Raw genomic sequence first — 12,726 nt, 5'->3', positions numbered from 1 at the left:
AATTCTAGTTGTACGGGGGCCCAGAAAAAGGGAGGGACAAAAAAAGTGTGTTTCTCATGTAATTCCCCTAGGGGCTTTGAACACGGCTACAGCCCAAACCACTGGATGTAATTACACCTAATTTGGCAGAAAGGTAGCTTTTGGTTTGCAAATTACACTTTCAGTTATTTGGTGTATCTCTGCTCAGTAGTTTGTGCAGTTTAAAGAAATATACATTTGTATATCTGTGGTTGTGAAGCCTTCGCGAGTAATCATGAGCTCGTTCAGAGATCTGCAGAGCTCTGAGTGGCTGGCAACACATCAATGAGGAAGTGTCTGCAGCCATTTGCCGAGTCCCAAAACAAAACACAGAAAAAAAGAAAAGGGGACATGGTAGGAATACCCTAACCCCCTCGCCTTAGTCCTGGGGACCCAGAGGGACCCCACCAGGGCGAAAAAACATTTATGGAAAGAAATGTTGCAGCAAAATCATACAAATATGTGAATTTGCAGAACAAAAGAAAAAAAAAACAAGCGCGAGCTCCCGCTCTTGTTCACAAAGAAAGCCGCTTGGTGGGCCTGGTCCTGGGGGCAGCGGCGGCCGGCACAGGTAAGTGCGGTGGCCTGAGCAGGGCGGGGCAGGGGGATAGCCGACAGATGACACAATAGGTAATATTTATTTCATTATACCTATTCCGTCATCTCGACTTGTCCCCCTGCCCCACCTCAACCCCCATTGCGTATACCTGTGCTGGCCGCCACTGCCCGGGGGCATGCTGAGCTTTAATAAAAAATGGAAGCGGTGGGAGCACTGGGCCCCCATCTAGGGCTTAATTAGGCCCCAGGGACCACCACCTCCCAGGGGCATTTGTTTATGTTAACGCTGGGGGCTGCGTGGCCCCCTTCGGGCTCACCACCTCCCGAGTGCTACAATTTAAAAAATACATAGGGGGGGTACGCGGAACCCCCGGGCCCCAGGGACCACCACCTATCCGGGTCTACAATGGCGAAAATACATGGGGGGGCTGCGCCGACCCCAGGGACCACCACCAATTTTAAAAAGAGGGAGCACTGCCCTCACCAAGGCCATATACAGCCCTGGGAACCACCACCTCCCCGGGGCCAGGCAGTTCAGATCAAAGGAGGATAATGTCTATATATGACACTAATTAACAAGATGCAGAATAGCCTGCAGGCACTCTGACATGGAGCGGGACCTGGGTAGTCTGGATGACATTGACTGGGAGTGGGCCTTGAAGCAACTTAGAGAGGTGGCCATTAGGGCAAAGTCCTTCTGATACAGTTCAATGTCCTGCACAGGGCTTACTAGGGTAGAGGTAAACTCAGTAAAATGATATTTGCCCGAGGTTCCTCCTGTGGAAAGTGCAATTTAGTGGAGGGCAATTGCTTCTTTACAATCTGGGGATTTCCTATACCGCAACACTATAGGAAAATGATGCTGCAGGAGATTGGCGATATTTTATAAAGTGACATTCCTTCCACCCCAATATGTACTCTTGGGTAGTCTGAGTGATATTGATCTACGAAGGGGGCCATTATTATTCTACATACTGGATTTTGTAGTAGTTAGATGAGATATTGCATGGCTTTGAGGATGTGCACTGATGCTGACCAGAGAGTAATGGCTTGCAAGGATGGATTAGTGCATAGCAGACAAAAGATGGTCTATATGAGGATAGGTTGCCTCAACAATTTTGAGAAGATCTAGGGGCGATGGCAAACGTTTATGGACTGAGAACCAATGGAGCCAGTACACTTATGCAATAGAGGGCAAGGTTGTTGGGGACATACCAGCAACGGGGTGGGATGGAGTGTGATACTTATAAACCTGCATAAATATTTTACCAGGATAGCCAACCAATCAATGAAGTAAACTCTGTGTGAGACATGTCCCAGACGATGGGGCAGAAGGTCCTCTGGTTTTTATACTACAGATATGCTTGTAATGTCTCTATATAGAATACTGATCTATTGTTGTTTTATGTATGAACTGTCATTTGCTCGCTGTTTTGATTTGTTTTACTATGAAAAAAGTAGCTAAAAAGCAGATGTAAATCATTGGGAAATATTTGGTTGTCCTTTTCCACACAAATCTCAAATATGAGGCCCATGGACTGATAGGGTGTACGAAGCGGAACCTACTGAATTTGCTCAGTACTGTGAACAAATGCACCACTACAAAATATCACATTTCATACTGAGACCATTTGCTAAAGTGCTTACTTCCATATGTTTGAAACGGAGGATGGGCAGATGTAACAAACCATTTACATAAGTTAGGTAATTGCCTCAGGTGTTAAACTAATACACCCGTCACCATATCAAAATTAGTAATAATAAAATAAATTGACATTATTATTTTACCAATTTCATATTATTACAGTGTTATTAATTATATCACAAATTATATTGTTTAATTGCATATAGGTTAACATCATTTAGTATATTTAAAACATTATAGGTTTAATCAACCTCTTCCTGGAGGATTCAATGTCAAGTATTTTTCTTAACTTGTATCTATTTAAACGTTTTATGCCTAATTATTCAATGATCCCATCAATCACAGAGAAAACAGCCAATTTATTAAAGCAGCAACACCTGTTTGGGAAATGTGTATTTCTTACGTCAAAAAGAGATGAAGACAAATGATCCCATCTGCCTCTAGTTCTGGACTGACTTTTCGAGCTCTTGGAATATCCAGTTGGACTAAAACCAGATTGGAGGTCTAACACAGGCAGTGTTGCAGCAATTTAATGCTTTATATACATTGGTAGAATCCATTCCTACATAGATGGAAAAAAAGTATTCTTTCTCTTGCCAGAGATGCTTTCAATGAAAGCCATTCTGTAATCTCCGGGAGTCAAATAAATCAAGACTTCTATCAATGTGGCCATTTTCTTAGCGATACATTGGGTAGTGGCACCTGCGTATTCCCTTGATTCCAGAAAATTTGCTGCAATTGAACAATACAGAGCAAAACAAAAAAAAGTGTTTGAAATATTTGAATAAATCTCAGCAACTGTTAATTGGTCTGGTCTCATTCAAATCCATAATTTTTTTGCTACCGACATGACCGATGTTATGCAATCTAGCCTTTACCCTTCTCAGCTAGGCATAACCCTGCCCAGACAGTTCCCTCTGAATCTGCATACTTACAACCCAGTGATCAATCCCTAGTTTTTTCAGAGGTTCACACACTGCAAAGGGTGATTTTTGATGGATTATAATATATATATATCTATATATCTATCTATCTATATATATATATATATATATATATATATATATATATATATAATCTACTGGCGGTCGCCAGTAGATAGTTATAGTTAGGACCGTGTTTCCATAGGAAATCCGCAACATTCTATTTGGAACAACTTTGGCGCCGGTTGACAAATCCTCGCGAATTTTTCAAAATAGGTGGGGCACTCCGCTCCGCTCCTACCCTGAAAGTCTCGGGGTGATTAGTCAAGCGGGGGCCGAGAAAAAAGGGGGTTCCCAAAACCCGTTTTCCCCATGCATTTTTCCATAGGGACCTTTAGTCCAAGCTACAGCCCGAACGGCTGAACAGAATTACTTGAAATTTGGCAGAGAGGTAGTCCTCAGGTTAGGGATGTGCCTTTTGAATATCTGGAGTCAATCTGTTCAGTAGTTCCTGAGAAAATTTCAGTTAAAAGTACATATATATCTATAGGCGCACACCGTGCGCGTACGGTAAGCATACCGTATGCGCACGCTGCCGTGCGCAAGCGTAATTCTGATTGGTGGTTACATGACAGTAAACATTCCAGTCGGTCGAAATCGGGAAGTGTCGCCGCCATTTTGTGTGTCTCACACTAAAAAACAAAGGTGGAGAACGTGAAAAGGGGGCAAGGTAGAGAGTTGCAGACCCCCTAGCCTTTGTCAGGGGGTCCAAAAAGGGCCCAGAAGTGTGAAAAATACATTTTTATTTTTTTTAAAAAAATCGCGGCGAAAAAATCGCGGCGTACGCGTACCGTGCGCGTATGGTACACGTACGGCGAAAAAATTTTTTTTAAAAAAAGAATTAAAAATCAAAATTAAATGTTTAGATGTTGATTGGCTCTAAAAAGAGCCGTTGTGTTCATTGAGTGTTTTTTTGTACCTACAAGTAAGTACCGATGCAGAGTCTAAAGTTCAAGAGGAAGACTCTGTTCCCTTCATCATTGAAATGTACACCATCTCCTCTATAAATGTCTTGCATGTTGTAACGCAAGTTGTTGTGGTATATAGAACCCATACGAAGGCAGAAATTTAAAAAAAATTTTTTTTTTTAAAAATCGCGGGGGTGCGCGCATGGTGAAAAAAGAACAAAAAAAGTTTATTGTAAAATAAATATATAAAAAAAATAATAACACATACATAACTTAGCATTTAAAAAAACGTACAAATTCACTGAAAACACCAAAGGTTTCATACACGTTATAGTTAGGAATTAGCATTTAAAAAACCTTGCAAATTCACTTAAAAAACCACAGGTTTCACACATGTTATAGTTAGGTGGATATTTCACTCGTAAAAAAACAATGAAATTCCCCCGTTATAGTTAGTTCAGATAACTATAACTTGCGCGACCGCCACTCTATCACAAGGATGATGTCATCAGTGATGTCATGAGTGATGTCACTGACCATGTCATGAGTGATGTAATATGTGACGTCATCAGCAGTGCATTTCGGACGCGCGAGTTATAGTTATCTGAACTAACTATAACGGGGGAATTTAATTGGTTTTTTACGAGTGAAATATCCACCTCACTATAACATGTGTGAAACCTATGGTTTTTTAAGTGAATATATATATATATATATATCATAGTATTCTAGGCCATACCCATAACAGAATTTCTGAAATGGTGCATGTTAAGGGGCACGTTATCGCCAATGGCCTCACTGTTTAATATGAAAGTTTGTGCATATTGTAGATGTATGGAAACTCCAGGTAAGTGATTAGGCCTAAGGAAATACATTATTGATCTTTTTCCTTTAAAAGATGGCTGGAATGGGCGCTGTGTGCTTAATAGCACTGTAAACTGACGTGCCTGAAAGTCATGTAACGTTACTTTAACTTGTTTTAAAGTTCAAGTTGGGGGGGCACTCTCTCCTAGCCTATACTGGGAAGCCAGAGATATATGAGAATTGACAATGTCGCTGAGTATGAGTGACTCAAAGAGATAGCTTAAGAAGAGTCTGAGTGGACAAGCTCAGCCAAATAACCAGAATCACTACCTTACGTTACTGACTCCTAAGCTAAAAGTAAGGACCAAGTGAATCAGTTTAAGAAAGAAAGGTCATGACATTTTTCTGTTGATTAAAAATGTATTCATATTTAGTAATGTGGTACAAATCTAATTCTTCAACAGACAAAATGTCAGTAATGATATTTCTCTGCAGCTTAAAAAATATATATCTCATTTATTTGAATATGTTTTTGTGATTGGCGCGGTTTACCTGATTTTTATTTGTCCCAGTTCTAAGAAAAGACTCTTCCCTGTCATTAGACTATTGTCTTCATTTTTTTTGTTGCACACAGCTGCCAGTAGTTTGGCTGTGTAGATGGAGTGTCTTGTCTGGTAGGAGCATGGTTTCAGTGTCTTCTTATGTGGAGAGAGGTATCATGGATGTGAGGGTTAGAGACATGTTCTGGTTTTGACAAAAGGCAAGTAGAATAATTAGCAAGAAGTGCTGAGGAGCACTTATGCTGACCAGCATGCAGAGCACGGTTATTGACGTGGGAGATTGGTGACTCCTGCAAGGAGGCAGGGGAAAGAGCAAAGTGTATATGTAGGGGCTGAGAATGAGGTCCAGAAAATATGTTCCTATTTCAGTGCAGCCAGTGGGATATGGTAGTTTGACTGAGAGACAGGATGGGTCACACCTTGATCTCTACCAGCATTAAGGGATACTTTTTTTTATTTTTTATTTGTCCTCATTAGCCCAGATTAAACACATGATAATATATTGTGCTCAGGGGGCCTCCCTTTGTTTAGCAGCCACCAGAGTTTTCTTGTTCTTTCAATCCGGAATGGGTCACTCTACACCTTGCTCGTCGTCCCCTATCGTAGGAGGCTTCATTATACCTTTCCATGAGAGGTACCTCCACAGGAGTGTTCAAGCAATATGGTATAGAGACCTAATCATTGGACAATATACATATAATACATTTATTTTTTCTTATTTGCTTTTTTCCCCAGTTCTCATATGGGAGCCAAAATTCATTTCTCTTATTTTTGTAAGCCTGATCCAATCGGTTGATATATTTTATTGCAATCAACCATTCTGTTTTACTTGGGGGAATAGCTTTAATCGGATTTTACACAATTCCCCCCGGGCAAGCAGAATTTAAAAAAAAGATACATTTTTTAACGTTATTTAACAGAGATACATGAATCCCAAAAACAACAAGAGACTTGCTTACCTGGAGCCTTTCTCCAAGTTTATCATATATAATACTACTCAATTTCGACCAAAAACTATGGATCGCAGGCGACTCCAAAAACATATGTATATCATCCCCTTTTTTCTTTCCACACTTAGGGCACGTTGGTATAGTGCCCTTTCCCATTTTTGATAACTTATACGGCATCCAATAAACCATGTGGAGACAAAAATGGTGATTCTGCCTTAAATTTCAGAACGTACTGTGGAGTATAGCATGTCGCAAGATACTTGCCATAAATCATTCAACTGCTCTCCTGGCAAGCTCTCCTCCCACAGCTTTGATGGTAGATTGAAGTCTTTGTCTGCAAGCTCTACTAGCAGCCATTACCAGATCGCCACTTCCTACTTCCGGGTTACCTTGACCATCAGGCTAGCCTTCAAATCATTTGATAGACCCGTACCGATGCTGGCAGTGAGACTTCAACTCTTCAGTTGCATATACCAGCCTCCCAAGAGATTAAGGTTCCATCAATCATCAATTATCCCCAAATTATTATCCCTGCTTGTCTTATTGGGAGAACCAGACAATCTTTGGTCCACTCCGGGGATCCCGGTGAATCCCAGATAGGGGACATTCCACTGTGATAGTTAAGTTTTGAAGCTCTCCTGACTTTGGACCGGGTCTCGGCAAAACCAGCTAAAGTCTTAAGACGCACTTTTTTGAAGAAACCTGGATCCCCATATTTCTGCATAAAGGCATACCCCCCCCCCCCTTCACATCCTAGAGCATTAGTTTGAACATTTTACCAATATCCGATCTATCCACAGTACTAAATAACATCTTTCCTCCTTTCAGAAGAAAAAGCCAGGCATAATTAGAGAAATCCAGCAATCATAAGCCCCCTATATCATATTGCCGTTTAAACTTTTTCTTTGAAATTCTGACGCCCTTGGAGGCCCATATGAAACTGGTGATTTTTGACAGAATTTTTTTTAATCCATTCCTCTTTAAAAACCATGGGGTTATTTTGAAACAAAAATGTAAACTTTGGAAGGATGGATATTTTCACAAGGTTGACTCTGCCATGGATTGTCAAAGGGAGATGGGACCAGCTAACTAAAAGTTTCCCCACTTCTTTACCAATCTTTTGAAAATTTGTTTCAGGAATTAACTCTATTTTCTGAACGATTTTGATACCCAGGTACCTTATTTCCTCTTTATCACATTTTAAATGTGAGTTAATATTCCATGCCATTACAACCGTTTTGCCTTCATTGATCTCCTAACCTGAAATCCGGCCAAAATGCGATGCTAGATTGTACACTGCTGGTAATGCTGTAGTAAGCTCCGAGGTGTAAATCACTAAATCATCTGCATATAACCCTATTTTTTCTCCCAGGACTGATATTTGAAAGGGAGTATGCTGTCGCTTATCCTTATCTTCTCTGCAAGGGGTTCCATATATAAATTGAAAAGTAGAGGTGACAACGGACATCCCTGCCTGGTTCCACAGTGTATGTTAAAGGATCTTGAGATGTTTCCATTCAGTAGGATTTTTTCAGTTGGGTTATTATATAGTAGCTCTATTGATCTACAGAAATGTTCCCCTATATTAGCTAATCTTAAGATTTTTTGCAAGTAGACCCAATTTACCCAGTCACATCGACTGTAATGACTGCCAGTGAAATTTTAAACGTGGATGCTCTATCTATGGCCCGATTAAATTATAAGTTAAGTCTTTCATTTTCCTCCCCCTCATAAAGCCTTTCTGATCCTCGTTGAGCAACATACCCACTACTTCCCTAAGCCTATCTGCCAATATTTTTGTATAGATATTGTAATCAGAATTGAACAACGAGATAGGCCTATAGGAGTCACAAGAAGTTGGGGATTTATCCGGTTTAAGTATCAAAGATACAACGGCTTCATTCCATGAGGGAGGGATCTCTGCATTAAGGGATACTTGTAAGTGCTTCCAGTCTGAATGACCTATTTAGGAATGGTATGGAGCACTAAGGGGAGGTTCTCAGTATTAGACAGTGACTCCTGTCTTAACCCGGTGAGCTAACTTTAACAGCTGTGTAGGTGGCACAAAATATCGGAGAAATGATGTAGGCTATATTTACACATATGAAACCTTTGTTGCTAGAAATCAGTTTTTGTTTCCTATCAATTTTGGTCTTCACTCCTACAGAGTTTAATGATCTACCTTTTTTTATAGAAAGGTTGTACTTTTTAAAAACATTTAAGGGAATCTTGAAAACGTGAAACTTTTTCAAACTTAAAGTAAATATTAACTGTTTTCTCTTCAAATGTCCACCTGTGATTGTCTGACTTTATTACTTTGGATCACGTGTTACTAGGGCGTTGTTCTTGCTAATATATCATTTGAGGCTTGAATTATCATGGAATGTAAAATAAGACAAATTTAATGAAAAAAAGATCCTGTAGCTCAGAAATGTGGTGGACATACAGAGGAATTAGCCATCTTGCACATGTTAGTGTTCATAATGAGGTTGGCTATTGGAAGGCACATCTCATTTATATTAACTCTTTCATTTTACCCAATCAGCCGTTTGAATGACAATGAGATCTCTGTTCTGGAATCCACTGGAGTGTTCAAGAAAATGCCAAATCTGCGTAAAATGTAAGTTCAATTTGCTCACCCTTATTCTCTGTATAAGATGTTCACTCATAAGTATTTTGTGTAGGAAAAGATTTCTTACAGGACCTTGGGTCGTTTATTGGATACTAAACATATAGCACTAACGCCATTTGGGCTGCTTATTGCTAATATTCCGAACCTTTGACAATAATAACTTCATGCATTGCTAGACACTAGAGGATAGAATTAATTCTTGATAGTATTAATATTGTCACCAGTACACTACCATGTGTGCTGATAACTTCTCTTGTAATAATTAGCTGATGAAAAAATATGGTTTTGTCCCTAATGTCCCAAGGCATGGTTTTTAAGACAAACTGCAGGGCGACACTTTCACTCCAATTGGGAAAGATGTTATGTTGTACAAGCGCTAGACACAGACATCGATCCGGCACACAGACACACCGAGCATGCATCTAGGGTGTTATTCAAGCAGAATAATTTAGTTTTCCTCTGCACGAGCAGGACCTGCTAAATACGGATGTGCATGTCGGGCCTTTTACTGCTGGCCTGCAAAGCATGCACTCCCCACCCTTCTCAGAACACTGGCTCCTCTCAAAATGTACTGGTACGATCCACCAGGAGGAAGAGGTGTGTATATCAGACAGAGAGGATTACTATTTTGTGAGCCCCATCTCCAGGTGCAGGGGGAAGAGAGGCGCCCACACACAGTGAGTTGTTTATTGCCCACTTATATGACTTAAGCCGAAATAAAGTTATTTGAATGACTGAATGTCTATCCTGCCTACCATGCCCATGTCTGGCCCACACAGGCCATACATGATTCCAGTGGCAATGCGAGCAAGGGACCCACATCTGGGCACACCCTGTCAACTGTGGGCGAACAAAGCAAACCCAAGGAGATGATGGACAGAGCGCTGAAACTTTTCAGACACTCGCCCCCAGTTACTATTAGATCTGGGTTGAATCCATCATCATTCTTTAGCTCACTTCACCACCCCAGTTCAGCCTAAGTCATATGCAAATCGGTCTTGACTATGTTCCTCATGGGAACAGTCCAGCCCGAACTGCCAGACGAGGGTCCCTTGCTCTCTTTGGCTCTGGATTCAAGCTAGTCTGGCTGATGAGGGGTGTTACCCCAAAACCGGTCCCAGGATGCTTGTTTCCAGTCGATGGAAGACCTGACTTTAACAAGTGTGAGACCTATTGCATTGCAAATGCTTGTATATTTTGTTTTCATTTTCTGGATATGGGGGACTGAATCTCCTTGTCCTGTTGTGGCAGCTGCAACATCTCTGTGAAATTTCCTGTACAATGGGGCTGGTCTGGTCACATGGTACTGAGACGGCTGATGGGAAGAAACAATCAGAATGCTCTATCTTTTTAATTTGCGGTATCAACTGTCACTATATCCCTAACTTTTGAACCTTAATTTCTCAAAAAAAGGAAGAATAAACTTACACCAAATGTCAAAAAGCACACTTTCTGAGTACAAAATAAGGCTTTCTGCCAAAATTAGTGTGATTCTGTTTTGCCATATTTTCTAAAATGCTTCCTAAAATCCCTATAAGAAATTGCATAGGAGAAACACATTTTGGGCCCGGACTTTTTTTCCTTCCCTGCTTGAGGGATGACCTTGAAACTTTCAGGAAGGAGCGTGTAGTAGGGGAACTTTTCTTTTGGAAACGTTTCTAAAGTTTAGCCAAATGGGGCACAAGTTATTAGCAAAACAAAAAACATTCTTCTTATGGAAACTCTGACTTAACTTTAATATATAATTTATACATTACTAACAATTAGAAGGATATGGCTGTCCTGAATAAACAAAACTATAATATCTGGAACACCAGTTATGTTAGTTAAAATTATATATATAAAAAATGGTTAGGAATTACCGAGCTGTGCCAATCTGTTTAGAGCTCAATGACGTAACCGAGGTTTATCTTTGTTTTATATCAAATATTTTCAATCTCATCAAGATTATACATATTTTTTAAAAAAGAACACCACCGTCTCTGTTGGTTTCTCTCGATTTGGATCAGGATATTGCGTGCTAGTCGCCTGCAGAAATACCGAAAGAATGTGGTATTTGCAGTCACTTGTTCCTACTTGTGTGAAGTACTGAAAAAGTAGTTAGCATTTTTATGTTTACATTTTCTTTTAAACTCTTCCTAAATGTAACACTTTCTAGTTATTTACCCTCTAAAATCTCACCACTGCGTTAAGCGTGGGCAATTGCATCTCACTATGAAGAGTAAGGCTGCGATTTGATCGAATTGCACCGACTATTACATGTCATATTTCACATTGAATATATGAGTTAAGTAAAAAGTGTTTTTAAAAAAAACAAGGGCTCATTGATGAATGAAGGTAAGTTGTTGAACAAGAGAAGGATTCTTATGTTACAGCATTCGTGACTACATGATACCATTCTTGCATTACAGACAACATTGACCCCCAAGCTACAGACTTTACTGTCCTCTTCCTTTCCCTTCTCCCGCCTAGAAATCTGAGCAACAATAAGATTAAAGATATCCGGGAAGGAACCTTTGATGGAGCCACAGGGGTGCAAGAACTGATGCTCACTGGGAATCAGCTGGAATCGGTTCAAGGGAGGATGTTCAGAGGCCTGACAGGGCTGAAGACCTTGTAAGTGTAAAACCTGTGACATGCTTATGTCCCTTGACTGTGAGCTGGGGTCTGTCTGTGGGACAAGACAAGAGAACCTGCTTCATGACAGAGCCACCAATCAGAGTTAACAATCCTGCTTATTCATTACAGACGAGGCATACACATAACACATACATGGGAGTCTTTTTCAGGTGTAATGTGTCATAATGTAAAGACATGCAAGGTTAAATTACACAGCACATACATGTAAGGCTACTTCAGGGGTTCTGCATCTTTGTAGTAAAAAATCCAGTGCTTCACTAGAGATACAATACCAGCAGGTAAATAAAGAAAAGAAGAGGTAAGCTCCATTGCATCTTGCTGCAGAGACTTGCAAGAACACTTGAGGTGCATGTCTTCCTACTGCACAGACATGCATTAACAATGCAGTATCATTCTACTTGGACACCCAACACTACTTCAGGGGCAGATCTGTTTCACACTGTACACAAGCAGCACCATTCCAGAGTCACAGTATCATGCTGCACTAACATGCAAGATTTGTAGCACACTGAGGAGAAATACAAGACCACTTCAAATGCACTATATATCACCTCACTCCCACAAAAAACTACTTTGGGTCCCGAACACCACACAGCTAAGGAAATGCTATGCAAAGTCAGGAGCACTAAATCACACTGTTCAGATGGGCAAGGCAACTTAGGTGTAGTGTATTACACTGCACAGCCATGCAAGACTACTTCAGGTGCACTGTATCTCACTGCTTAGTATTCACAATATCACAAGGCACTGACATGCAAGACTATTTCAGGTGCGCTTGTATCACAACTCAAAGAAATAAAATATTTCTTCAGGTGCGCTTGTAGCACGCTACAAAGGAACTCAAGACTACTCTGGGTGCATTTGTAGCACACTTTAAACAAATGCAAGACTACTTCAGCTGCACTTATAACACTACAATGAAATGCAAGATTACTTCAGGTGCACTTATAACACTCTACAATGAAATGCAAGATTAATTGAGGTGCAGTTGTAGCACACTACGATGAAATGCAAGATTACTTCAGGTG

General features: G+C 40.4%; 1 protein-coding gene across 2 annotated transcripts in view; it reads left to right on the top strand.

Annotated features, from left to right (window-relative positions):
- The window catches only part of SLIT3 (slit guidance ligand 3), a 1,010,870-nt gene that overhangs the window by 791,273 nt on the left and 206,871 nt on the right, over positions 1–12,726 (top strand). For both annotated transcript variants that reach the window (XM_085617848.1, XM_085617849.1), the window contains 2 exons: positions 8,972–9,046; positions 11,531–11,674. In XM_085617848.1, coding sequence (XP_085473974.1) covers positions 8,972–9,046; positions 11,531–11,674 — 219 coding nt within the window. The remainder of the gene's footprint in view (positions 1–8,971; positions 9,047–11,530; positions 11,675–12,726) is intronic.

The sequence above is a fragment of the Triturus cristatus genome, chromosome 7, assembly GCF_964204655.1.
Source record: "Triturus cristatus chromosome 7, aTriCri1.1, whole genome shotgun sequence".
In the NCBI taxonomy this organism is placed as follows: Eukaryota; Metazoa; Chordata; class Amphibia; order Caudata; family Salamandridae; genus Triturus; species Triturus cristatus.
This window is presented reverse-complemented; position numbering and strand designations above follow the sequence as displayed.